General features: G+C 41.0%; 1 protein-coding gene across 1 annotated transcript; it reads right to left on the bottom strand.

The window, feature by feature from the left end:
• Positions 1 to 7581: 7581 nt before the first annotated feature.
• LOC125098226 (ubiquitin carboxyl-terminal hydrolase 46-like) lies at positions 7582 to 12190 on the bottom strand. The gene has a single exon (XM_047726799.1). The coding sequence runs from the start codon at positions 12088 to 12090 to the stop codon at positions 11590 to 11592; it is 501 nt and encodes a 166-aa protein (XP_047582755.1). The 5' UTR covers positions 12091 to 12190; the 3' UTR covers positions 7582 to 11589.
• Positions 12191 to 13496: the final 1306 nt, after the last annotated feature.

Below are 13496 nucleotides of genomic sequence, written 5' to 3'. Positions count from 1 at the left end.
AGCCTGTATGTCAGAGTTGAAGGTATAGATGTGGGTGAGGTCATCCAAAGAGAAAATATAGAGAATGAAGAGAAGAGGGCTGAGCATGGAAACTTGGGGAACATCACCAATCATTAGAGAATGGGCAGAAGGGGAAGCATTAGTGGAAACTGAGACAGAATCCTCAAAGTTTTGGGGGGAAAACTAAGAGAGATTATTATCAGATTGACCAAAAGGAGCAGAAAATATCAAGAAGGGAGAAGTTAACAGTGTCCAAAGCTAAAGGGAAACCACCAAGTCTAAGAACTTAGAGAAACCACTGGCTTTGTTATTTAGCAGATCCCTGGTGACCCCCAATGAGTAGTTGATAGGGAAGTAGAAGAGAGAAAGGGTGGTTCCCACAGAAGAGAGTGGGGCAGAAGAAACTGCCCTAAGACCAGCTGACTTGAATACATTTGGAGGATAATAAGGAAGAGCCCTCGAAGAGGGAAAGGCAGAAGAATGAGTGGTTCAGACAGATTCAAGAGAAGTTGGGAAGGGAAAGGATCAAGAGCATAGGCTGAGTTTTCTTTTTCTTTTTTTAATGTTTTTTTTTTAAGATTATATTTATTGATTTGTCAGAGAGAGAGCACAAGTAGGGGGAGAGGCAGAGGGAGAAGCAGGCTCCCCCCTGAGCAAGGAACCTGAAGCAGGACTCGATCCCAACACCCTGGGATCATGACCTGAGCCAACGGCAGATGCTTAACCAAATAAGCCGCCCAGGTGTCCCACAGGTTGGGTCTTAACAGAGTAGAACACATGTACTCCTGGGACAACCGGACAGCAGGAGAGGATATGATGTGAATGATGGTCCGGGGTGGTTATTTCTGGAGGACCACATTGAGATGAGGGTTTAAGGAGACAGGTAAAGGTTTTTACTGCTAGAACAGTTGCTTTAAGAGAAAAGGGAAAATCAAACCTGCTAAATCTTCTAATAAAGATTTGTAAAAGACTCCCTGGGCAGTACTGAGGGGACAGACAGTGAGACTACAAATATAAACTGAAGGAGATGAGCATCAACACGTGTTGTTAAGAAAGGAAGGAGAAAAGGCGGGAAGAGAGAACATATATTAATGACAAAAAAAGCAATGAATAAAGGACGTGAAAGCTTACGTGTTTCTCTCTACCCCGCAGCCTCCCCAGAAAGGTGTGGTCTAACAGGACAGCAAAATCTAATTACCAGCAAGGGAAAAAAAAAGAAGCCTTCATTGCACCCTTCCTCTTCCCTCACCGTTAAACATTGGGTTTTATTTTAAAAATCAGAACCTAGGGGCGCCTGGGTGGCTCAGTGGGTTAAGCCTCTGCCTTTGGCTCAGGTCATGATCCCAGGGTCCTGGGATCGAGCCCCGCATCGGGCTCTCTGCTCAGTGGGGAGCCTGCTTCCTCCTCTCTCTCTGCCTGCCTCTCTGCCTACTTGTGATCTCTGTCAAATAAATAAATAAAATATTTAGAAAAAAAATAAAATAAAAATCAGAACCTAGGGGCGCCTGGGTGGCTCAGTTCTTAAGCCACTGCCTATGGCTCAGGTCATGATTCCGGAGTCCTGGGATCGAGCCCCACATTGGTCTCCCTGATGGCGGGGAGCTTGCTTCTCCCTCTCCCTCTCCCATTCCCCCTGCTTATGTTCCCTCTCTCGCTGTCTCTCTGTCAAATAATAAATAAAAACCTTGAAAAAAAAATAAAATAAAATCAGAACCTAAATTAAATGAAGTTGCCAACATCAAGCCTTCCTGATTATCTTCTATGTCCTAAATTGTCATGTGGGCCACGTAAATAAAACAATTTGTTCTTCTCTAACACAGACCTCTCCAAACACGATCACCGCTGTAGCTTCGTGCCAATCCTCCCTCCACTTCCATTAAAGTAATGAAAATGAGCTCAGATTCCTCTGAGGACAGAGGTAATTAATACAAAAGGAAATGCAGCTGGATTTTGCTGGTCTGAAGCTGAAGTGAGAATGAGAAAGGTTTTGTGTCTTTGTGAGTACAGGGAAGTGCTTCCCCACCAAAGTCACTGGAAAGGAGGACATTTTCACAAGTTTCTATTTTTTGCTAAATATTTTTAAGAGTGCAATGTTGTAATGAGAGAAAACTTAGCACTTGAGTGCAGGCTCTTGGAATAGTTTCAAGGACCCTTATCCGTCAAACCTAGCCTCATGACACTCTGGTGAAGGGTTGTTAAGCCTCTGGCTGTCAGGGGGCTGGTGTCTTGCCCTCCAGGTAAGTTGGCGGCAGGTAAGCAACAGCCTCAATTTCATCAGGACACAGATCAGACCTCCAAAGGCAGGAAGAAATACAAAATAAAGCTCTTGGACAAGTTGCTTATAGCAAATCGGGCCGTCTTCAGAGGTTTTTGTGGGAGAGTGTTTGTGTGGTGTCTCTGGGCAGCTCTGGGGGTGTACAGGAGGGTGAGAAGGAGAAGTTGGAGGAGGCTGGGGACCCGTTGCCCTTCTGTCTAGCACAGCTCTACTTTTACTTGTTTCATATGCTAGATTTCTAAATAAGGTTTCTTTTAAGCAAAGATCATGCTAATTTAAAAAAGCAAACAAAAATAGAAAAGCTGCAAGGTTCTTTCTAGTTTTAAAAATACGCTATGATTACAAATCTATAGAGTGGCCATGCCCCAAAGTGGAATATTGTGATTCTGCTGTGGTTTAAGGAGATCCACAAGGGTTTGTTTGTTAAAAAATCTCTCCTGTAAGATTCTAGATGGAGGACTGAAGGAGGAATGGCAGCTGGGAGAGGTTTTGATTGCTCTAGGAGGAAGGGGACCTCTCAAGTGATCCTGAGGGAGAACATAAACTTCGTAGGGACATCACAGGGGCTCAGAGAGCCTGCAGAGGATAAGGGCCTTGAACAAGGCTATGAGCACCTGGGAAAATTCCATGCTTTAGCTAAGACCGGCCCTAAACACAGTTTAGGCAAAAAGCTTGAATTTTTTTCTTGTATCCAAGGAAACATAATTAAAGGGACACAGGTGCTAATCCCTCCTAGAATTGACAAAAATTCCTCAACGCTTTGAATACTAGATTTGTGTCAAACAAACAGGCTTGGCTAATCAGAGGAAATCAGCAACTCTGATTAGATAAGATGAGATAAATGTTCAAGAACTTTGGTCATGGATGGGAAGGGGAAGGAAAAGGAGCATTATTTGATCCTTGTCTATTCTAAGCCTGAGGAAGGGAGAAGACTGTGATTCTCAAATTGACGGTCAATATAGAGAAGGGAACATTCTATCTTTGTAATATTTTATGTGACCAGGATTCATTTTCAGCTTGTGAATAAGGCCTCAGGACAGATGTAAAGTTATTATTAGTAGAAAAGTATAGCTTGAAGATAATTCACACATTTATTAGGCTATATATTTTTTTTGATTCTTGAATATCTGTATTCTCTCAACAGCTGCTTGCCCTTAATAGGTGTTGAATAAATAGGTGTTGAATGAACAAATAATGAAAAATATTTTTTTTAAGATTTTATTTATTTGACAGAGAGAGAGAGATTGATCACAAGCAGAGGGAGTGGGAGAGGGAGTAGCAGTCTCCCCGATGAGCAGGTAACCCTTATACAGGACTCGATCCCAGGAGCCTGGGATCATGACCTGAGCCAAAGGCAGATGCTTAACTGATGGAGCCACCCAGGTGGCCCGATAGTGAAAAGTTCTTATGGGTAATAAGCCATGGGATCATTAAATGCTTTCCTTACCTGAGACCACCAATAAAGTTTTCTAGGGGACAGGAGGGGACTCCTTGAGCATTCTCATGTTGGTGTTAGCTGAACATCATCACTATTATCATGTGCTTTAATATCCAGAATCAAGGATTCCTGTGTGGAAGGGTTGTGTAGGGATCTCTGTAAATCTAAAAATATACTATCCTCCTTGCTAGCAGTGCATATAGAAACCACAGTTTGCTTCCAGGGACAAGCTTATGGAGTAGCAATGTTAAAGCTTTCCAATAATTAATTACAAAAAAAATAAACTGAATTTAGTGGCAATGCAGTGCATTTAAATAACACACTGAATAAATAATAAATAATAAACTGAATTTAGTACAGTGACAATGCAGTGCATTTAAATAATGCACTGAATAAAAAATAATAAATATACTGAACTTAGTACAGTGGCAATGCAATGCCTTTAGAGTAATTTTAGGAAAACATAAACAATTGCAATGTAAATAAAGACTTTTCTGCAAAGGAGAACTGGTGTGAAGGCTGAGTTTCTATACATAAAAGAAAGGAACGAAAGTTTTTAATTCCATTTCTTGTCAAAAGTTCTTCCTGGTTGGGATTTTGGGGCTCCATTAACACAGTCAAGAAGGGCCTGCTCTTTCAGAGGATGAACTACTCCTAAATGTTCTACATTTCTTTCTGCGTAAGTCCCAATTCTGAGAAATGGGATCCGTTTCTACAAATACAGGATGTTAATTAAAATCATATTTACATGTCTATTCCCAAATCTCATCATTCATTTGTTTAGATAACAATCTCCTTGATGATTACTGCTGAGCCAACTGTTGAATATTTTGAAAGATCATTCCCTGCTTTCCTGTTCAACTTTTTTATTATGCAGTAACTTGTTCTTAATGACAAACCTGGATCACGAGAGGCACCCTGTACATTACTAACAAATTCTTGCTTCCTGAGGGCGTGCATATTTCAGAGAAGATGGCTGATTATAAACCCCAAATCCAGCCTTCTAGCCACCCTTTCTATTTTTACCTTTATCTGCTTTTATTCTATTCTATTTTAAAAGGTGTCAGAATATCTCACTCCTCTGCTCAAAACCCTACAGCAGCCTAAACCCCAAATCCTTACATAGTCTGTAAGATCCTGCCTGGCTTTATCTTCTACGACCCTGCACCTTGTTCACTCTGCTCCAGCCACACTGCTGTTAAATAAGCCAGGAACACACACGCACACACGCACACCCTGCTCAGGACATTTGCACTTGCTGTTACCTGTGCATGGAACATTCTTCTCCCAAATATCCTTGGGGTTTTGCTCTGCTTTTCCACAATTTCTCTCAAATGTCACCTGCTCAGTATCTACCATCTCCCCTATTTAACACCATAATATTATTCTCACTCTGGAATTCCAGGCCCCTTTCCTCTGTTTTATTTTTTTGTCCTTAGCACTAATCACCATCTAAAATAATATATATTTTACCTTAGTATCTTTCTTATCTGTCTCCTCACTAGAGGATAAGCTCTATGAGAGGAAGGATAGTCCTCTGTTTTGTTCTCTGCAGTATCCCCAGCATCTAAAATAATGCCTGGTATCTAACAAATACACATAGATATTTGTTGAATGACGTGCATGAATTCAAATAGTACCAATCTCCTGAAGCAAGAATAAATAGAAAAAAGTGAGAAAATATGTAAATAGGATTTATTATTTTGGATCGACTGCTTTTGATACAGTTAGAACACCTGAATCATTTTGAAGCTTCTGATTAGCAAATATTTTTCATTTACCCAGAGGTTTCTTTTTTTTTTTTAATTAACATATAATGTATTATTTGTTTCGGGGGATAGGTCTGTGAATCATCAATCTTACATAATTCACAGCATTCACCATAGCACATACCCTCCCCAATGTCCATAACCCAGCCATCCCATCCCTCCCACCCCCCAGGTTTCTATTTTCCCACAAAAACTTCCCAAGATGATGTAATGAGCAGAAAAATATTGCTTTGTATTTCTTCCACTTTCTCTGTTCCTTTCTATCACTTTAAAGGCATAATGAGAGAGAGTAAAAGTAAAAGCAAAAAAATATAGATAATGTCAAATTGGGCAAACAGCCCCCCCCCTCAAAAAAAAGAAGAAGAAGAAGACAGTTGGTCTTATCAGTGGAAATTATCAAGCACGGCCACAAAGAAGTTTTCTTCAATGAGGCACCCTACCTGGTTTGAGTTGTTTAAGCCACTTAATTCAAATGAAAATATTTTCCCCCCAACTTTTATTGACTAATTGGGCTGGAAGGTAATTCTCTTACACAAGGAGGCAGTGTTGCTCAGAAAAAAAAAAAAAGAAAGAAAGAAAGAAAGAAAAAAAAAAAACAACTAAAGATTACACTTCCTTAGCTAAGTCATGGTTATGAATCATCATCATACACCCAAAACCACTACAGAAAGAACCAGCATAATTTCCATATGACTATTTTTTCAGCTTCTCCAAAACTCCTTACCTTCTGAACGAAAGTTGTTGCAAGAAACCCAACACAAATGTCTTTATAAAACTCCACTGGAAGGTGCTCTGTTTGAATGTTCACTCAATACAACCTTGTTTCAGATCCAGGTTTTGCCTTCCACAGGATCTCCAATAAGATTTTCTTTCAAGAACACTTTTAAAAGGTAACTTTAAATGGGGTGGGGGAAGCAGGCCTTTATAGTGTACAGATTTTCAAGTGTTAAACTTGTTTCAGCAGGAAGTAGTCTTCCTTCATTTAAGTTAAGTCCACAGCGATCCCGGGCTTTGTTGGCAGAGCTAGTGTGGGCACTGAGGATTTCCCTTCTCATGCTTTACCAGTCTCTTATTAACTCCCTCTTAGAGATAAAGATATTGACAAGGCATGCCATGGAAATTAGAATTACAGCTGAACAAAGTCACGGATCAACCAGCGAAACGGGCTTTGCTTGTGAAATCAACTCTCAATTATTCCCTGTGTGGATTACTATTTCGTACATTTTCTATGTAGAATACTAATACCAGCCTGACTTTCTGCTGCTATCAGGAATCTCCCAAACCCACTCTGGCTGCTCCCAGCTGATGGGTCCTTCTCAAACTGAAGTCATTATAAATACCACCTGTGTAAAGCCAATCATAATTAGGAAGGAAAATCCACTACAGGGTAATAATGCAACACATTCCAAGACCAAACAAACTACAAAGTTTTAAATAATTAGCACCACAATTGCTCCTGTTTCCTATGATACTGGTTCTTAATGGCATTGTACCCTTTTCCGAAGATACGATATTTTTTAGGCATTCTCCTTTTATTTTTTGTAGTTTCATGCTTTTGTTTCATTATTTTATTTAAATTCCAGTTAGTTAACATAGAGTGTAATATTAGTTTTAGGAATAGAATTCAGTGATTCATCATTTACAGATAATACTTGACACTCATCACAACAAGTGCCCTCCTTTATCCCCATCACCCATTTAGACCATTTACCCCCCCATTTAGCCCAACGTTTCATTTGTTCTCTATAGCCAAGAGTCTGTTTTACAGTTTTACTCTTTTTTCCCCCTATGTTTTTCTGTTTTGTTTCATAAAATCCACGTATGAGTGAAATCATACAGTATTTTTCTTTCTTTGACTGACTTATTTCACGTAGCTTAATACACTCTAGCTCCGTCCATGTTATTGCAAAGGCAAGATTTCATTCTTTTTTTTTTTCCTATTACATTTATTTATTTTTTTGCAAACAATTTTAGACGCAGGGTGTTAAACTGATTGAACTTTCACAAGATTGACGTTATTGCTTAAAGTGCTTGAATTGGTTACATTAAAAGAAAATTAAGGTACAGATTATTTTAAATAAAAACTAAACTTTCTTTTCTTTAGCAACAAAATCAAACGAAGGCCACACAAATACAGTAACTACTTTGGTTACCAAAAAATGAAAGCCAAAAATAAATTAATGTAATACTGGAAAACAGATATTTAATTAGGCAGAAAAGTGGGAAATAATTTTCTCTGACCCGTGCCATTTACATGAGTTATTCACAACAGTGCTCATAAATGCCTTGACCATATAAGAGCAAACGAGGGCAAAACATTTAGTGCACGATATTTTAATACATGTGAATATACGAAGTTGATCAAAATGCAGTTTAAAGATAAAATCCATCTGTAATAAAGCTACACTCCAATAGCTAAAATAAGTCCTAAGCCCCAGTTAGAACATAGTTCATGGTTAGGCATGCCCATGAAATTAAGCACATTCATGAAAATAAATGTATAGGGACCATTCCTATCATTTTTTTCCCTATTTCATCTGAAATCCAAAATATGCCAGGCCGTAATGCCACATACGACTGGCTTCCGATTCAAGCCAACACCTTCTTGCATTGTTCCTTGGCTCTCTGCACAGCAGCCCACTGCTGCCTTGGAATGGAAAATGCACCCGTGTAGCAGGACTGGGGGTCAACATTTTGCCAAAATTGGTTTTTATACAAATGCCTTTTTAGCAAACTGTACCGTAACCTGGGTACTCAGCTAGTAAGTAACCAATAAAGCAAACATGTCTTCTCTCGTTCAAGTGGGAAACACTGTAACTTATTCTGAAACCGCAGCAGTTAAAAGAAATACAGGCCCACTCACTCCCTCACTCCCCGCTAGAAAATGACACACAAAACCCCTGCGATTTGAGGGAATATTGCTGAGCCTTTGTGCTATCGTTGACCTCAGAATGGTTGCACACATCTCACACCGTTCTCTGCTTTCCACGATGAATGAGGGATGAAAAATGCAAAATGTTTGCATGCTACTGTCTTTACATGAAGTGAAATGATACAGGGGAAATGTAGCTGCCTAGTGTTTGTCTCATTTGCTGAAGAGGAAAGAAATGATCAGATAGCTCTAAAGTTTAAAAATCTGATGGAGTGACTGCAAATAAGTGTGATTTGGTCTTTCTCCAATCTTCTTTTCTTGCCTCATACAACCATTTTAATGCTTTTGCATTACTTTCCATACTTGTTCTCTATTCCTAACCTCTACCCAGGAATACTGAATTTTAACTGACCCTTTCAATTTCTTCTGTTAAGTCACTGGGAACAACTCTTTACACGTACAAAAGAAATAATATTAGTAATAAAGAAAATGCTCTGAATCTAGGACTTAGCATTTAGATATTACTACTGTAGGCTTCCAACTGAAATTTTTTTTCTAATAAATTAGCTTCAAGAGTCATTTCAAAGATAATTTTAATAGTTTTTCTTATGAATCAGTTCCAAATATATTAGATATGAACCATCATTTTTTTCTTAAAACTCTGCAACCTGCAGTCAAATATATGGGTTATATATAGTACAAACAATTCCTTGTATCAGTCACCTTCAATTGCGAAGTGTCTCTCCTTAAAAACAGAATAAATACTCACCTTCCAGGTAAGCGATTATTGCATATGTTTCATGGAGGAAAAAAAAGACAAAATATTTATAAATACGAATTTGCCTCTAAACAAGGCAAGGTATATTTTCGTCACTTGTATAAAACAATAACATGAAGATCACCCTGTTTTTGTCTTTTCCAGTGAAAAGCAAAACGTTTCACTACAAGCATGAACAAATGAAGTGTTGGCATGCTTAGTTAGGTTCTGAGCAATAAACAGTTCAAGGTATCTCAAAGACAAGAAATCCAGTTTTCATCTAGATAAAGTGCTATGCTCTTCATTGTTACAAGATGGCCGCTAACATGTTCGATTTCAGTTTTAGTTCACATTATGCCAAACATCTGCGTGTTCACTCGCCGATTTATTAGGTAACAAAATAATACGTTCACAGTTATGTTAGAGTGTATGGAAGTCACTGGCTTCCCAAAGGAAGCCAAGATCTAGGACCCATAGTTACTTGTAAAAATCCAAACACCAGCTCGACAGCAAAACACCAAACTGACCCTTTCAGTAAAAGGTACCAACACGCATATGATCTAATAAATACATATATAACAAAAGTGAAAAAGGTAAAAGTAACTCTAGTGAGATGAGGTTCTTCCAGAAAGCAGTCCTGTCAAGCATTCTAGGAGTCTGAGCCAAAGAGAGGCCACCATTTTGTTCATTCCTCCGCCCACCCACTCGCACTTCCTCTGACCCACCTTCACACCCAGCTAACTCCAGTAACCCCTCTTGGGAAGGTTCCATGTCAGCCCCGGGGCTCGTCAGTGCCTGGACAAACGGCCGGAAACGTGACAAAGCCGACAGCTGGGCAACGAGGCCGATGGCCGCGAGGGCGCAGGGCCGCCGTCCTCACTGAGTGAGAAGGATGTGGGCCCTGCCCGGCCACAGAGGGCTGGGCCGGAAGCAGTGACCATGGTGTCCCAGCCCTGCTACCACAGACCACACAACACCGGCAGGCCTGCAGTGACACCCGTGACAACGCTCAGCAGTGCCAGACAGAGGACAGACAGAACTCACGGGACCTCACGGAAGTAGAGGGTCCCTAAAGACAAACAGTGCAGGGTTATTTTCCTGCCACGTGGTTTTGGTAGAAAGAGAAGAAAAATAACTTCTCCCTGTTCACGGATGCTTCCTCCTCTGGGCTTCGCCTGCCCTGAGCTCCCTCCCTTCCTAGCCTCGGGGGCTCTCCGGGCTGGGACAGCACAGCCCTGGGCAGGCGCCAACCACCAGCCACCAGCCACCAGGAACAGCTTCTGTTCACCCTGTTCCGCCTGGAGGAGGCTTTGCGTACTGAGGTTACTCACTTTGAAACGTTTTCATTTGCACAAACTTAAAGCTATGATTGCAGCCCCTAAATGGTGAACATCTACCCAATTTTTCTGTCCTTCTGGTGGGAAAGAGGCAGAGCAGCAAACACTGGGTAGCAGTGCGTCTGGGGACAAGGGAAAGGAATGCACTGAGACGTGATCCCGGGAGGCATATAGGCCGTGCAGCAGAGACCCAAACAGACTGCAGACATTTGCTGGAAATGTCACTCGGATTCAGCCAGACACGGCCAGTGGTGAGGCGTTTACCCGATCCTAAAATTAGCAACTGTTACTCATATAAATCTTACTACAATCTGATTGCAGTTAACTCTACCTTAGACTAAAATAAAACCACGAGTAGTGCTGCATGTAAAACAAACAAACAAACAAAAAAACCAAAGGGAGAGAAAATCTAACACAGCCAGACCATCAGACGTGGCGTCCTACCCCTGGTGGGCCGCTGGGGAGCAAAGGGTGCAGGGAAACCACGTAGGAGTGCTTGGAACATTTCCCCCCATTTGAATGAGTCCTGCAGTTCTTTAAGTTATTCTCTTGACTGATAGAATAAAATATATCCAGATTCTGAATTTTTTGATATATCTGATGTCAGGCCATAGAATTCTTCAATAGCTTGGGCATCTATTTTCTCTACAATGTCATCATCAAACAGCAGCCAGAAGCCATGACTCTTGACGATAGTAATATAATGCCCACGGTTGGGACCGCTGCCGCAGTGAACCACCACAGCCACCAGGTCGTACATACGGTCCAGGTTCACGGCATCGCTGGACGTGTTGAAGAGCCGGAGCTCCAGCGGGAAGACCACCTGGTAAGACAGCTTGGTGTACCTGCGCAGCTGCTCCATGTACTTGAACCGCTTCAGGTGCAGGGCCAAAATCATGGGCAGCTTCTTCACTCTCATCCTTTTCTGGGCCTCCTGTTTGCTGCAGCATGTCTCACAATAATATTTCTGTTCACTACACAGTGTTTCTGTGTTGCTGAAGTCTCTCAGACAGTGGGTAATAGATGTATTCTGCTCCACATCGACAGAAAGGTCAAGAAAATCTTCATCTTTGCTACTAACAGTTTCACAGTTCAAGCATCGAATTTCATTGGTCAGCGTTCCCTGAAAAATCTCATGGACTCAGGTGAGTTCCGGTTTATTACTCTCTGCAGGTTCATTCATGTTGCCATTTTTTAACTTTCCGTTTTGTTTTTCCTGTTTCTTCTCCTCCTGCAGGATGTCCGCAATGGTGTTTAGCAAATAATTTAAAAACTCATGAGCATCCTGCTGCATGTAGTTATCAAAGAGATCGTTCTCTTTTCTCAGCCGCGAGATGAACTTCTTTGGTGGGATCACGCCAACCTTCTTCTTCTGCGTGGCGATGCTGTGGAAGAGGTCTGCCAGGCACGTCAGTAAGTTTTCCTTCTTTTTTTGCTGGGCCTTGTATGCCAGTACATTCTCCCGGAACGGCCGGCAGAAGTACAAGGCCTGCAGCACGGAGTTACAGTAGCACGTGTTTCCAAAGTTGACCAATCCAAAGTAGTGTTCATTGATTGGGAACTGCTCTGGACCAATGTCTTTTTCCAGAGCAGAGGCATTGGTGCCCATATTACAGATGGAGGTGATGTTTCGGACAGTCATTAGTCTAAAGGTTGCAGCGATCCTGCACCGCCATCTTTATAAGGTGAAAACAGGACTGTCCATGGTGGAGCGCTCGCGGGGAGGCCGGGCGGCGGCGGGGAGGCGGCCTGGGGTCCGGCTGGCAGTTTGGCTGGGAGAGGGAGCTCATTCTTTTTGATGACTAAGTAATATTCCATTATGTGGTGTGTGTGTGTGTGTGTGTGTGTGTGTGTGTTCACACTGTCTTTATCCATTTATCAGTCGATGGACATTTGGTCTCTTTCCATAATCTATTGTTGATAATGCTACTATAAACATCTGGGTGTGTGCATCCATTTGAATTAGTATCTATGTATCCTTTTGGTAAATTCCTGGTGGTATCATTGCTGGATCACAGGGTAGCTCTATTTTTAACTTTCTGAAGAACCACCATACTGTTTTCCAGAGTGGCTGCACAAGTTTGCATTTCCACCAACAGTGTAAGACTGTTCCCCTTTCTCTGCATCCTGGCCAACATCTGTTGTTTCTTGTATTGTTAATTTTAGCCATTCTGACAGGTGTGAGGGGATATCACATTGTAGTTTTGATTTGTATTTCCCTGATGATCGGTGATGTGAGCATATTTTTGTGTCTGTTAGCCATCTGGATGTCTTCTTTAGAAAAAATATTCATGTCTTCTGCCCACTTTTTAACTGAATTATTTGTTTTTCAGGTGTTGAGTTTTTTAAGTTCTTCAGAGATTTTGGATGCTAACCATTCATTAGATCGGTCACTTACAAATATCTTCTCCCATTTTGAAGGTTGCCTTTTAGTTTTGTTGGTTATTTCCTTTGCTGAGCAGAAGCTTTTTGTTTTGATGTAGTCCCGAGAGTTCATGTTTGCTTTTGTTTCCCTTGTTAAGCATACACCTAGAAGTTTACTCAAGACTGTGGGTGACCTATTGACTTGTATTTTGACAAGTTGGTCTGGAGAAGAACAGCTGTGTTTAGAGTGCTCCCTGGATCCTTCGAAGTAAATCCAAGGAGCACTCTTCCAGTCCTTGATTATTTCCTCTTCAGTTCTCTCCTCTACTCCAAATCAAGGTTGACATGTGTTTTAATTTGATAAAAAGCTAATGACAGGAAACTTTTCCATCTCAGGATAATCTGGGCATGCCTTAGTATTAAAAAGCAGGATTTTTCCAAAAAATTGAACAGTCAAGATAGTACAAAATCCGTTGGGGCCAGATATAATTTGTTTTCTATTACACATGAATAAGAGAGCTTAAATATGTGCTCCTGAGTAACAATAAAGACAAGGAAACATGGTGTTTACAAGGACACCCAGTACTTAGTTTCACCATATAGATCACTAGAACTTACGGAATGAGCCAATGAGTACAAGAACATCTTAGTGACTATTCTGTGAGTCCAAGTTGGGTACTTGAG

The sequence above is a fragment of the Lutra lutra genome, chromosome 4, assembly GCF_902655055.1.
Source record: "Lutra lutra chromosome 4, mLutLut1.2, whole genome shotgun sequence".
NCBI lineage: Eukaryota > Metazoa > Chordata > Mammalia > Carnivora > Mustelidae > Lutra > Lutra lutra.
This window is presented reverse-complemented; position numbering and strand designations above follow the sequence as displayed.